This window comes from Macaca fascicularis, chromosome 10 (assembly GCF_037993035.2).
Source record: "Macaca fascicularis isolate 582-1 chromosome 10, T2T-MFA8v1.1".
Lineage (NCBI taxonomy): Eukaryota > Metazoa > Chordata > Mammalia > Primates > Cercopithecidae > Macaca > Macaca fascicularis.
In genome coordinates, this window is record NC_088384.1 from 89,440,955 (window position 1) to 89,455,779 (window position 14,825).

The following is a 14,825-nucleotide window of genomic DNA, read 5'->3' on the forward strand; positions in this document are numbered from 1 at the left end:
ACAGGAATGTGCCACCATGCCTGGCAAATTTTTGTAATTTTTTTTTTTGGAGAGACAGGGTTTTACTATGTTGCTCAGGCTAAGCTGGATTTTTTTTTTTTTTTTTTTTTTTTTTTTTTTTTTTTTTTTTTTTGAGACGGAGTCTTGCTCTGTCACCCAGGCTGGAGTGCAGTGGCCGGATCTCAGCTCACTGCAAGCTCCGCCTCCCGGGTTTACGCCGTTCTCCTGCCTCAGCCTCCCGAGTAGCTGGGACCACAGGCGCCCGCCACCTCGCCCGGCTAGTTTTTTTGTATTTTTTAGTAGAGACGGGGTTTCACCGTGTTAGCCGGGATCGTCTCTCGATCTCCTGGCCTCGTGATCCGCCCGTCTCGGCCTCCCAAAGTGCTGGGATTACAGGCTTGAGCCACCGCGCCCGGCCTAAGCTGGATATTTTTGAATGAGTATGTGTTACTTTTTAAATTTTCTTTTCCTTTTTTTTTTTTTTTTTTTTTATTGAGACGGAGTCTCGCTCTGTCGCCCAGGCTGGAGTGCAGTGGCATGATCTTGGCTCACTGCAAGCTCCGCCTCCCGGGTTCACGCCATTCTCCTGCCTCAGCCTCCCTAGAAGCTGGGACTACAGGCGCCCGCCACCACGCCCGGCTAATTTTTTTGTATTTTTAGTAGAGACGGGGTTTCACCGTGTTCGCCAAGACGGTCTCAATCTCCTGACCTTGTGATCCACCCGCCTTGGCCTCCCAAAGTGCTGGGATTACAGGTGTGAGCCACCGCGCCCGGCCTACTTTTTAAATTTTCTAAAAAATCTAGTTTATTTTTCAAAAATATACCACACATACCAAGCCATACAAGCCAGGGTTCAGAGATAATGCTCATATCAACTCAGAAGCCTAGATTCAGGGTTCCAGAATCTTAGTAATGGGAGAAAGCAGTACTTATTGAGCACCCACTATATATTGGGGCCAAGCTCAACTCTCTCAAACACACCTTCACCTAATTTCACCAATTTGATGAGATGAATTAATGTCCTCATTTATGTCTATTTTTATTACTTTTTTTTTTTTTTTTGAGACGGAGTCTCACTCTGTCGCCCAGGCTGGAGTGCTATGGAGTGATCTCAGCTCACCACAACCTTCACCTCCTGGGCTCAGGTGATTCCCCTGCCTCAGCCTCCTGAGTAGCTGGGACTACAGGCACATGCTAAATTTTGTATTTTTAGTAGAGACGGGGTTTCACCATGTTGACCAGGCTGGTCTTGAACTCCTGACCTCAGGTGATCCACCTGCCTCGGCCTCCCAAAGTGCTGGGATTACAGGTGTGAGCCACTGCACCCAGCCATAGTATCTTTATTTAATAAGGGTGAATAAACTGAGTCTCAGAGAGGTGACATAACCTGTAGTGCAGGTAAGTATTTAAGAATATAAGTTTTCACTGGGTGCAGCGGCTCACACCTATAATCCCAGCACTTTGGAAAGCCGCGGAAGGTAGATCACCTGAGGTCAGGAATTTGAGACTAGCCTGGTTAACATGATGAGACCTTGTCTCTACTAAGAATACAAAAATTAGCCAGGTGAGACCAGCCTGGCCAACATGGTAAAACCCTCTCTCTCTTAAAAATACAAAAAATTAGCTGGGCGTGGCGCCACGCGCGTGTAGTCCCAGCTACTCGGGAGGCTGAAATAGGAGAATCACTTGAACCCAGGAGGCAGAGGTTGCAGTGAGCTGAGATCGTGCCACTGTACTCTAGCCTAGGCAACGGAGCAAGACTCCATCTCAAAGAAAAAAACAAACATAGGGAAGGCACTTAGCATGGTAGGTGCTCATGTTGTTGAGCACAGTGTGGGTGCTCAATAAGCAGCAGACGCTACCATCCTGATTATTATCACTATTATTTCCTCCACCACCAGGAGCAGCCAGGGTCACACAGCTCATCAGGGCCAGAACCTGCCTCCAGAGCCCCACAAGGCATTTTAATCAAGGTCCGGGGAACAGGCCAGGGCTGGATTAAGCCAAGTTTTGTCTGTGGGGAGTCACATGGTCCAAAGCTATGTGTGTGCACAGCCAAGTAAACTTTTCCTTGAGAACAATGGTTAGAACAACAGGTCTCTGCGGCCATGGGAGAACTGAACAGGAGCTCCATTCATGCCCTCTTCCTGGGACAGGGGTCCCTCCAGCATCTCTGGGGCACAGCATGACTCAGCTAAGTTGAACAGGGTGGCCCCAAATTAGCTACATCCATGAATGACATCCGCTTTTGACAATGGTGATGCATCAAACCAGATCAAAGGCAGTACATCTGGCAGTGGCCATCTTCCTGGGAAGAGTCAGTAGGGAGCTGGCCTCAGAGTTCTGAGGACTCAGAACAGAAAAGCTCAAGAGTCAGTCAAGCTCAGCATGATTCTCAAGTCCCATCTTAAACATTTAGGAAAGTCAACAGCAATTGAAAAGGTGAAAAGTAAAGTAGAAAGGGTCCAAGATAGACCTCACTGATCAGTCTCCAAACACTCACCAAGATCTAATGTGTGGTGGACTCAGTGCCAGACCTGGGGGCTCAGAGACAAGCTACACATGGTTCCTGCCCTCAAACAGCTTCCAGTTTACTAAAGAAAACAATAACAGGATCAGGCACAGTGGCTCATGCCTGTAACCCCAGCACTTTGGGAGGACTGCTGGAGCCCAGGAGTTAAAGACCAGCCTGGGCAACACAGGGAGACCCTGCTTCTATTAATTTTTTTTAATTAGGCAGGCGTGGTAGCATATGCCTGTGGTCCCAGCTACTTGAGAGGCTGAGATAGGAGGATTGCTTGAGCCCAGGAGTTGAGGCTGCAGTGAGCTGCAATCACACCACTGTGCTACAGGCTGGGCAACAGAGTGAGATCCTAAATAAATAAATAAAAGCCTGATTTCTATGAGGGCTATACCTTCCTTACTTTGTATAAAGCACTAAAATTCACTTTATTAATTTTTTTTTTTTTTTTTTTTTTAGATAGACACTCGCCCTGTCACCCAGGTTGGAATGCAGTGGTGCAATCTTGGCTCACTGCGACCTGCACCTCCTGGGTTCAAGTGATTCTCCTGTCTCAGCCTCCTGAGTAGCTGGGATTACAAGCGCCCGCCACCACACTCAGCTAATTTTTATATTTTTAGTAGAGACAGGGTTTCACCATGTTGGTCAAGCTGGTCTCGAACTCCTGACCTCAGGTGATCCACCCGCCTCAGCCTCCCAAAGTGCTGGGATTATAGGCGTGAGCCACTGTGCCTGGCCTCAGTATTATTTTCTTGGGTTTTGTTGGTTTGGTTTTGTTTTTTTGAGACGGAGTTTTGCTCTTGTCGCCCAGTCTGGAGTGCAATAGTTCGATCTTGGCTCACTGCAACCTCCGCCTCCCAGATTCAAGCAATTCTCCTACCTCAGTCTCCTGAGTAGCTGGGATTACAAGTGCATGCCACCATGCTCAGCTAATTTTTGTATATTATTAGTAGAGATGGGGTTTCACCATGTTGCCTAGGCTAGTCTTTAACTCCTGACCTCAGGTGATCCACCTGCGTCGGCCTCCCAAAGTGCTAGGATACAGGCATGAGCCACCGCGCCCAGCCAATACTGTTTTTAATGCATGACAGGCTCACTGTTGTCACAGTCTTGCCAGCCACACTGGAATGGGAGGAGGGAAGGATGTTTTCCTTGAAGCTGTCCCTCCCTCTTCCCCCAGGCCTGGTCTCCAAGGGCCCAGGCTGGCCCTGGCTTGAGGTCTGCACACACAATGGGCCTCTCTAAGCAGCAGACAGACACATGTTGGCTGCCAGCTTGGGCCCAGCCTGTGGTCACAAACACAACCCTCTGGCTGAGAACAGGATCAGGACATTCCTACAAACCCCTGACCTAGCAGAAGAAATGTTCTAGGAGGCAGATTGGGGTTGCTGAGGCCAGGGAAGTAAGGCCCTCTAGCTGACACCAGGAGTTTGCCGGTAATGCTTGTTCTCCCAGGACATTCTCAGGGGATTCACTACCCACTGAGCTGGAAGAATATCCAGCTGCTTGGCCAAGTTCACATCCAAAGCCCATCCTTCCATGGCCGCTTGGAGGCAGCCTCAATAATGGGATGTGAGTAGGGAAACACTGAACAATGTGGCCAGTGATTGGGCTCCTGGGGAACCTAGACCCAGAGAGGGTCCCAGGAACCCTGGCTGCTCCAGACTGGTGCAACTGCCAGGCCCGGACCTTCTCCACTCCCCAAAGTCTCAAGGAGCAGCCACAGCCCAGCATCCTCCTATCCTTCAAACTTCTCTGATCACTCTTGCCATTCAGAGATTCCTGACTCAAGTGCCTTCCACCACTCCTCTTCCCCTCTTTGTGCTATCTTGAGTGGAATGACCTCCTTCCATGAGACCTTGGGCCAGGAGAATAGGTCGAAAAAGACTTCAACTAAGGAAAAGTGGGGAAAAACATGAAGGCCACACCCTTCTTCCTCTTACCCAGGCCATAGGCAGGGTTCACCAAGGAATGATCTTGTCCTATGAAACATCTCAGAGAATATAAGAGCAGGGGCCCCTCAGTCCTGGGGTGGTACACATGTTAGTTCTCTATTGCATCTATAGTAGACATTGCTAATCAATTCCAGCTCCTTTCTGCTGAGCCCAGACAAAGCCTCCCAATCCTTCCAAATATGGAACTTACAGAACTACCAGTGGAGCTGACACTTACACTGTTTTTTTTTTCCTACAGAGATGAAATCTCACTGTGTTGCGCAAGCTGGTCTGGAACTCCTGGGCTCAAGTGATCTGCCCACCTGAGCCTCCCAAAGTGTTGGGATTACAGGCGTGAGCCACCACACCTGCCTGAAGCTGACACTCTAAATAAAAGCTATTGATCACCTCTGATCTAGCCTAACTTCAATAGGAAAACTGAGGTCCCTAGAAGGCAAGGATCTTACCCAAGGCCAGAGATTTATTGCAAGAGCAGACAGGATTTCAGGCACCAGCTTTTTTTTTTTTTTTTTTTTTTTTTTTTTTGAGATGTAGTCTTGCTCTTGTGGCCCAGCCTGGAGTGCAGTGGCACAATCACAGTTCACTGCAACCTCCACCTCCCGTGTTCAAGCGATTTTCCTACCTCAACCTCCTGAGTAGCCGGGATTACAGGCGTGTGCCACCGTGGTCCAGCTAATTTTTGTGTTTTTAGTAGAGACGAGGTTTCGCCATGTTAGCCAAGCTGGTCTCAAACTCCTGGCCTCAGGTGATCTGCCCACCTCGGCCTCCCAAAGTGCTGGGATTACAGGCATGAGTCACCGCACCTAGCCACTGGCTTTTAAAGAGTTTCTTTAGGCCAGGCATGGTGGCTCATGTCTGTAATCCCAGCACCTTGGGAGGCCCAGGCGGCTGGATCACCGGAGGCTGGGAGTTCGAGACCAGCCTGGCCAACATGGTGAAACCCTGTCTCTACTAAAAATACAAAAATTAACTGAGCCATGGTGGCACACGCCTATAATCCCAGCTACAGGACTGAGGCAGAGAATCGCTTGAACTTGGGAGAAGGAGGTTGCAGTAAGCTGAGACTGCACTACTACACTCTAGCCTGGGCAACAGAGTGAGACGCTGTCTCAAGAAAAAAACAGTTTGTATAGAGGAGACAGTGTTTATGTTTTGTCTCCCCTACCACATGGTGAGCTCCTTCAGGAGAGGCCCTGGGTGTGTTTAGCTTCTGACTAATGTACACACCAGGCACACAGTAGGTGTCCATGAAAGTTTCTTGGCTTACTGAGGAGGAATGGATGACATGAGTTAGAGGGAAGGCTTGAGTATTCGCTCCTAAAGTCAGAAGATGCTTCAAGGTCACACATTTACGGATACTACCCTCTCAAAACAACATACATGGGAACCCAGATAGATACATTCTTAATCTAAAGATGAGGAGGTGGGCCGGGCATGGTGGCTCACGCCTGTAAACCCCGCACTTTGGGAGGCCAAGGCGGGTGGATCATCAGGTCAGAAGATCAAGACCATCCTGGCTAACACAGTGAAACCCCGTCTCTACTAAAAATACAAAAAATCAGCCAGGCATGATGGCAGGCGCCTGTAGTCCCAGCTACTCAGGAGGCTGAAGAATGATGTGAACCTGGGAGGCGGAGCTTGCAGTGAGCCGAGATCCTGCCACTGCACTCCCGCCTGGGTGACAGAGCGAGACTCCGTCTCAAAAATGAATAAATAAATAAAAATAAAAAATAAAGATGAGGAGGTGAGGGGACCTCCGTGTGGATGTGGATTTGAATTGTGTCTATAGCAGAAATTTTACCATAGACTAAACTTTCAAACAATAGAAGCTAAAAGAGCTTACAAGTCAACTAAAATATGACATTTCAATGAATGTCAGTGGTTTCAAACCGCATTGCTGACTATAAATATCAAAGTAATGAGGCATGTGGGAAAGTCTCCTATATCCATATCATTTATGTGAGATTCTATTATTTAACTTTGCCATTAAAATATGACTGATACACTTAAGCTTTTAAGACCAACACTCTACAGTCAGCTTTTTTGAAGTATCAAAAAAATGCATCTAGACTGGGCACTGTGGCCGGCAATCCCAGCACTTTGGGAGACTTAGGTGGGAGGATCCCTTAAGCCCAGGAGTTAGACACCAGCCCGGGCAACATGGTGAAACCCTGTCTCTACAAAAAATTGGCTGGGTGCAGTGGCTTAAGCCTGTAATCCCAGAACTTTGGGAGGCCAAGGCAGGCAAATCACGAGGTCAGGAGTTCGAGACCAGCCTGGCCAGTATGGTGAAACCCTGTCTCTACTAAAAACACCCACACAAAAATTAGCTGGGCATGGTGGCATGCACCTGTATAGTCCCAGCTACTCGGAAGGCTGAGGCAGAAGAATTGCTTGAACCCGAGAGGTGGAGGTTGCAGTGAGCTGAGATCTTGCCACTGCACTCCAACCTGGGCAACAGAGTGAGACTCCATCTCAAAAAGAAAAAAAAAAAAAGTCAGGCACGATGGCTCACGCCTGTAATCCTAGCACTTTGGGAAGCCAAGGCAGGTGGATCACAAGCTCAGGAGTTTGAGACCAGCCTGGCCAATATGGTGAAACCTCATCTCTACTAAAAATACAAAAATTAGCCGGGCATGGTAATGGGCGCCTGTAATCCCAGCTACTTGGAAAGTTGACGCAGAAAAATTGCTTGAACCCGGGAAACAGAGGTTGCAGTGAGCCGAGATCATGCCACTGTACTCCAGCCTGGGTGACAGAGTGAGACGCCACCTCAAAAAAAAAAAAAAAAAAAAATTAGCCAGGCATGGTGGCATGCATCTGTAGTCCCAGCTACTCAGGAGGTTGAGGTGGGAGGATTGCTTGAGCCCCGGCGGGTGGAGGGTACATTGAGTCAAGATCATACTACAGTACTCCAGCCTGGTGACAGAGCAAGACCCTGTCTCAAAAAAAAAAAAAAAAAACAAGAAAAAGAAAAATGTATCCATGACATTTAAATAGATATACCTAAAATATAAAATAAAACAAAAACGAATGGGAATTGAGGTCTGGGGCCACAAGAAGGCCAAAGATCAATCAAGGACTCAGAACCTATTTGCTTCTGTGGCCTCTTGGACACTCCTTTAGGGAAACCAAGGCAACCCACCAGGATTTGGGCCTGGGACTCAACTCAGCAGCTTCTCTGGCCGTGTTATTCTCCATCAGCCCCCGCCACCTCCGTGTGTCTGTTCTGGGCCATAAGCCAGAGACACATTCCTCAGGCCTCCACTGGCTTCCAGAGCTGACAGAGTTTGAGGAAAGGGCTGAGCAAAGCAGAAACCTCTTGAGAGACATGGCACAAGATGGTCGTGGGACAACCTCAGCAGGAGGCCTATAACAACTGATGGGGAAGCTGAGGCCCACAGAGGGCAAGTGTCCCACCCAAGACCACACTGTGAGGGAAGAGTGGAGAAAGTCATCCAACAAGGTTCCACCACAAAACTCCTCTCTGATCATCGCTGGAAGGATCTGATGTCCTGCTCTATAAAAGCCAAGGCTTCCAGATGTGGCAGCTCATGCCTGTAATCCCAGCACTTTGGGAGGCCGAGGCAGGTGGATCACCTTAGGTCAGGAGTTCAAGACTAGCCTGGCCAACATGGAAAAACCCTGTCTCTACAAAAATACAAAAATTAGCTGGGCATGGTGATGCACACCTGTAATCCCAGCTACTTGGGAGGCTGAGGCAGGAGGATCACTTGAACCCAGAAGGCAGAGGTTGCAATGAACCAAGATCATGCCACTGTATTCCAGCCTGGACAACAGAGCAAGATTCCATCTCAAAAAAAAATAAAGTAAAATAAAAGCTGAGGCTTCTCCCAAAGGAAGATGGGTCTTAGGGTTTTAAGGTCCAGGAACCAAAAGAACCTGAAGTCAAGAGCTCTCCAGGCCCCAAAGGAAATAATCTGAGCTGCCCCTTCCCCAGTCTGCACCCCTCTCTCCCTGTGTCACTCAGGGGCTGGCACACTTTGCCATGTACCTTTTTGCCCTAGTCGCAACAACCCAGAAAGGCAGGAGCTACATCCCCGTTTTACAGATGAGGAAACTAAGGCTCAGGGAAATGAAGTGACTTGTCCAGGGCCACACAGCTAGTGACTGGAAGACAGAAAATGCAAACCAGTTCTGCTTAGCTCTGTGCCAGCTCTCCCTCCACCACCCCACGCTGTCTTCAGGCAGGTCCCTAAGTTCTGTTTCTATTTTCAATCCTGCCCATCTCCCAGCCCCCAGTGCTGGGCTGGGGCCTCTTGAGGCCTGGGGGAGGTAGGGAAGCAGTGGAACATGTCCACCCGGCCCGTCTGGACCCTGGAACGTCCGTGCTTACCCTCCAGCACCACCTCCTTGCCTGTCTTCTTGAGGGCCTGCACCGCCTCATCATGGGTAGCAGAGGACAAGTCTTCCCCATTCACGGACAGGATGGCATCCCCCACATAAAGAGCCTCTGTCTGGTCAGCTGCCAATCCCTTGAAGATCTTGGAAATGAGAATAGGCATCTTGTTCTCCCGGCCGCCTGCATAGGCACAGAAGGAGGACAAGACTGAGGCAGATACTCCGACAATTGGGAGTTGCATCGAGGCACAATTATTTCTGAAGGCTTCCCTTGGTGCCTAGCCCCGTGCTGGAAAACGGAATAGGAGAATAAAGGGAATCTGAGAAACGTCTTGGAAGTTTGGGACACTAGTAATACTAATAGTACATCATTTTCGATCAGGTTCGGTGGCTCATGCCTGTAATCCCAGCACCTTAGAAGGCTGAGGTGGGCAGATGACCTGAGCTCAGGAGTTCAAGATCAGCCTGGGCAACATGGCAAAACCCCGCCTCTACTCAAAATAAAAAAATTAGCCAGGCGTGGTGGCAGGCACCTGTGGTCTCAGCTACTAGGGAGGCTAAAGTAGGATTACTTGAGCCCAGGAGGTCGAGGCTACAGTGAGCTGAGATTGTGCCACTGCACTCCAGCTTGGGTGGCAGAAGGAGACCCTGTGTCAATAAACAAATTAATTAATTAAATGAATCATTTTCAAAATTCATAATGCTATAGTTTGATCCCTGGATCTTTTGATTAAGTGCTTTGGGTGTTCACTAGTGTTTGTGCAACTTACAAAGTGCTTCAATCACTTTTTCTTAAATATTTTGGATTTTCTCATGTACCCCATAAATATATACACCTACTATGTACCCACAAAAACTAAAAATGAAAATAACCAGATAAAGTGGCTCACGCTTGTAATCCCAGCACTTTGGGAGGCCAAGGCGGGCAGATCACTTGAGGCCAGTAGTTTGAGACCAGCCTGGCCAACATAGTGAAACCCTGCCTCTACTAAAAACATAAAAAAGGGCCAGGTGTGGTGGCTTATGCCTGTAATCCAGCACTTTGGGAGGCCAAGGCTGCCGGGTGGATCACCTGAGGTCAGGAGTTCGACACCAGCCTGGCCAACATAGTGAAATCCTGTCCCTACCAAAAATACAAAAAATTAGCTGGGAGTGGTGGTGGATGCCTATAATCCCAGCTACTCGGGAGACTGAGGCAGGAGAATCGCTTGAACTGGGAGGCTGAGGTTGCAGTGAGCCAAGATTGCACCATTGCACTGTAACCTGGACAATAAAAGTGAAATTCCATCTCAAATAAATAAATAAATAAATAAATAAATAAATAAAAACACAAAAAATTAGCTGGGCCTGGTGGCACACGCCTGTAGTCCCAGCTACTCAGGAGGCTGCGGCAGCAGAATCGCTTGAACCTGGGAGGTAGAGGTTGCAGTGAGCCAAGATCACACCACTGCACTCCAGCATGGGTGACAGAACAAGACTCCGTCTCAAAATAAAATCAAAATACAAAAATTAGCCAGGCATGGTGGGTGTGCCTGTAATCCCAGCTACTCAGGAGGCTGAGGCACGAGAACTGCTTGAACCCAGGAGGTGGAGGTTGCAGTGAGCCGAGATTGCGCCACTGCACTCCACCCTGGACAACAGAGCAAGACTGTCTCTCACACACACACACACACACACACACACACACACACACACACACACACAAAAGAAGGCAACAATGAGGGAACCCACTGATACCCTCCAAACTGGAATCAAGAGAGAAGTCGGCTATTCCTATGGCCTCAAAAGACTGCTTTAGCAATCATAATGTTTTACAATCCAAAATCCAGGTTGGAAACCAAAGCCTTAGAGTCTAGCGATTCTAAAAACCTACCTGAATGGCATCTTGGATACAAAAGAAGCTAATACATTTTACTAAACGGCTTTATTACCAAACTCTTAAATGCCCTTTTAAAATAAGAAATAGTAATAATAGGTCACCTTAGTTGCATGTACCAAATGCCAACATTGCGTCTTTACAATATCCCATCACGTAGGCATGCTCAGTTTCCTATTACAGACACTGAAGTGTGGAGGGAAGCCCCTTGTCCAAGGTCACTCAACTAGTAAGTAGCAAAGCAAGCCAGTATTTGCACCTAGGCCTCCAGGCTCAAGAACCAACACTATTAACCCTACCACAGACGGCAAGTCAGGCCCTCAGATATCACACTCCTGGCTCATCCCCAGAATACTGAAGATGAAGAATTAGTGTCCCAGAGTGGGAGGTCATTGTTCCAAGGTCACACAAGCTGCTGGCGGAGCTGGGACTGGAACACCTCTCTTGACACCCACGCAGGCCCCACCGTTTGCTTATCTGCACAGAGCTTGAAGTCTAGGAGAGGAAGGGGTTTCTATTTATATCTGCCCTCCCCCACCTGAAACTAGGGGCTTCAGTTCAGTTTGAAGCTATGATCACTCATGGCTGCCTCAGACTAAGCTAGACTCTATAGGAGGGGTTACCATGGCAACAGGAGCCCAGATTTGGATCCAGTGGAAATACCTGAAGTCTACTAAAAGTACCTTCCCCTCCACCTAGAAGTATGGAGCTGGGGAGTAACTTTGTGTGACCCTGGAAAGTCCCTGCTCCTGAGTCTCAGTGCGTCCATCTGCAGAATGGAACTCTGTATGAATAAGTTCCTTCCTGCTCTGACACACTGAGTGTATAATTTTTGGATTGGTCTGTTGCCCTATCCCATGCTGGAGATTGAGGGTAAGACTGGTGCCCATACCCTCATTTTCCCATTTCCCCTTTTTAGCCTCTCTTGGTTGGGTGCCTCGGGATCTGCCCTTCTACAGGAAAAGAATCAACTTCCCTGAGCACTCTCTGGGGGACAGTAGCTGATAACTAAGGTTCAAATCCCAGCGCTGACACTCACTGTGTAATGGTGGGAAAATCATTTTACCTTTCTGAGTCTCAGTTTCTTCATCTGCAATATGGGGATTATACTCCCTACCTTTCACCACTTGTTGCCAGGATGAAGTGGATCATGAGACTAGTGTCCTGGGCACAGCACCTGGCACACAGTGGTGGCATTCACCACTATCTACACCACCTCAGCCAAGCCAAACAGTCTGGAGGCACTCATCAACAGAACCAGTACCAGGGAGACCCCAGAGGGTACGGTACATATTCAAGGTGGAAACAAAGGCTGACACCCTTTCCCAAAGCACCCTGCTAGGGGCTGGGATCCTGAGAAGCCGATGGGCAAGCATAGTGAACCCAGCAGCTGGGGGTGTGCAAGGATTTTGAGAACTATGTTTAGCTGCTTTGGGAGTATCTCCTGGCCTCCATTTTTCCTCTCCGCTAACAGCAGTAATTAACTAAGGCACCTACAATGTGCTGGTGTGGTGAGCCCTGCTCTCAGAAACATCACAACTCTATCATCCTCTTATACAATTGAGGCAACTGAGATTCAGAGACGGGACGGGACTTTTGCAACCTCACACAGCTGATCCTCGATTCAAACACAGTCTGGTTGCACCCTAACTGCACCCCACTAGCAGTCAGTCCTGGGGACTGAAAGCTCCATCCTGTGCAAGGTGGAGATGGTCAGATCAGGAGACCCAAATCCAGCTGTCAGGGCTCCCCGCAGCCTTCCTGGGTCCTTAGATTCCTAGGTCCTTGCTGGCCTTCTGCCTGTGACCCCAGTCTGTGCCTGCACCCAGGCCTCCTATCCACCCCTGTGCTTCGCAGACTGCAGGCCTCCCCTCTGTACCCACCTTGGTTGCTTCTCAGGGACTCCCTCTTCCCTGTCCCACTAGTATCCCGGCCTCAACCCCCTTTCTCCACCCTCTGCTTTCCGGGGGACCCCTCTTGTCCTTGATGTTCATGCTGGTTGCCTCTCAGATCCCCACGCCTCCACACAGAACTCCCACCCACGTGTCCTTGGTGCTCCCACAATCTCCTCCACACCTGTGTCTTCCGTGCCCCCTAAGGCCACCAACTACCGAAACCCACTCCGACCTTGGTGCGCCCAGTGCCCTCCGTTACCTGTTTCCTCAGACCTCCCTTACCCCCGGACAGGAGGCCTCCAGCTCCATGTCCTGGGCGCGCTGCCAGTCCCTTGCTCCCTCGGCGGCCCCCAGACACCACGACCCCGCGCCCTCGGTGTCCCGCGCCCACCTTTGATGCTGATGCCCAGCCCACCGGCGTCGGCCTTGCGCACCGTCACGCGGCGCCGCTGGAGCAGTAGCGCCTCTGGCAGCTGCGGGGCCCTCGCGCCCGGCTCTGCGGCGCCGTTGAGCTGCGCGGGCTCCGGCTCCCGCGGAGCGCCGGACTCGGGACCAGGGTCGCCGTCGGCGGGGCTCACGGTCAGCACGTCCTCCGCCAGACTCAGCAGCACCCGCTGCCACCGCTCGCCGCCGGTCCCCGAGCCCGCCCCGGCGCGCAGCTCCAGCAGCCCGGTGCGCGGGGCGCGCCTGCCGGACGCCATCTTCGCCTCCGAGACCCCGGGACGCCGCGCTTGCCCTGTCCCGCCGTGCCCAGCCCGCTCCGACCAAGCTCCCAGGGCAGAGGGCAGCGGGGGCCCCGCTGGGCCAGCCGCCACCCTACCCGGGCCGCTGGGGGAGGCGATCTAGGGGCGGGGCTACCCGGGGGTGTGACCAGTGCTGGGGACTGGGCCTCGGGCAAATGCGGGAGGCCGGGGCGGGGCCCGGGAGCCGAGGGCCGCAGTGTGAGACTACCTAGGGGGCGAGTCAGAAGGGCGGCGTGGCGGGACCACTAGGCAAGGCGAAAAGCCCGGGAGGCGCGGTGCTGGGCTGGGCGTCGGGGGGCGGGGCTTCGCGTCGTGGGCGGAACCCAATCAGCCCGCGCAGTGGGCTCTGCGCTCGGCATGTCCATCGAGGGCCGGGACTGTAGCTCCCGGACGTGGGAGCGCATGAAAAAAAAACAGAACCACGTATCCTGGTGCGAAGCACTGGGCAACGGGCTGGGCTGCATATGGCGGAGGACTGGGCTGCGTATGGTGGTCTGGGCTCCAGGGCTTGAGTTTAAGAGGTAGACACCGGCCAGGCGTGGTTGCTCACGCCTGTAATCCCAACACCTTGGGAGGCCTAGATGACAGCCCAGGGGCTCGAGGCTGCAGTAAGCCGCGATCGCGCCACTGCACTCCAGCCTGGGTGACAGAGCGAAACCCTGTGTCAAAAAAACAGAAAGGTGGACGCTGAGCCGCGAGAGACCTTGCAGGCAGAGTTACTAGTTGGGGAGCTGAGGAAGAAGCTGGTTTCCCATCAGGTGGTCGAGGCTTTGGTCTGTGGGCGTGGCTTATCGTTGGCGTGGCTTCTAAAGGGGACAGGCCCCGCCCCCGGAGGAGAGAGCTGCCGACTCCACTTAGGGCTTGGGGAGGGGGTGGGCAGGATCCCCACTTCAAAACTGGAGGGAAGTTTAAGAGATTAATCCCTGGCTGTGTTCGCAGTCAAGTATAGAAAAGCCTGAAGTCCCACACTTTGAGGCCTGGCAGAAAAACCCAGAACTCCTAGTGTGGGGGAAGGCTGCAAGGTGGGGCTCTGGGTCTGGGCCTCTGGAGACCTGGTTTCTAATCCTTGCTGCCTGTGTTAGCTCCAAGTCGACCTTGGTCCCCTCACGTTACTGCTCTAGGCCTCAATTTCCTCATCTGTAAAATGTGGATCATAATAATACCTACTTCACTGGGCTGGTGTGAGGATTAAATCAATGTGAAAACACGTGGTAAACTGTGACTCTATGCTATAATCACTTTCGTTTAGTGACTGTTTACTCTTAGCTAGGGCTAGCAGAGTATTTTCCATGTGTTATCTCATCTTTACATTAGCCTCCTGGAGTAGCTAAGAGCACCCCCAGCTGGGCACAGTGGCTCACACCTGTAATCACAACTGAGGTGGGAGGATCGCTTGAGCACTGGAGGTCCAGACTGCAGTGAGCTGTAATTGCACCATTGCACTCCAGCCTTGGTGACAGAGCAAGGAAAAAG

General features: G+C 50.9%; 1 protein-coding gene across 8 annotated transcripts in view; it reads right to left on the reverse strand.

Annotated features, from left to right (window-relative positions):
* Positions 1 to 13,427, reverse strand: part of SNTA1 (syntrophin alpha 1) — a 34,788-nt gene extending 21,361 nt beyond the window's left edge. For 3 of the 8 annotated variants that reach the window (XR_012419272.1, XM_005568733.4, XM_015457940.3), the window contains exons 1-2: positions 13,001 to 13,427; positions 8,834 to 9,019 (exon numbers count right to left, since the gene is read on the reverse strand). Coding sequence is in view for 6 of the 8 variants with exons in the window: in XM_005568733.4 (XP_005568790.2) it covers positions 8,834 to 9,019; positions 13,001 to 13,310 (496 nt within the window). In the remaining 2 variants the exon portion in view is untranslated. Of the gene's footprint in view, positions 1 to 8,833; positions 9,020 to 12,868 lie in introns of all 8 variants that reach the window. The other 5 variants (XR_012419273.1, XM_074005047.1, XM_074005048.1 and 2 more) reach the window with 2 other exon arrangements.
* Between the last annotated feature and the right edge of the window lie 1,398 nt (positions 13,428 to 14,825).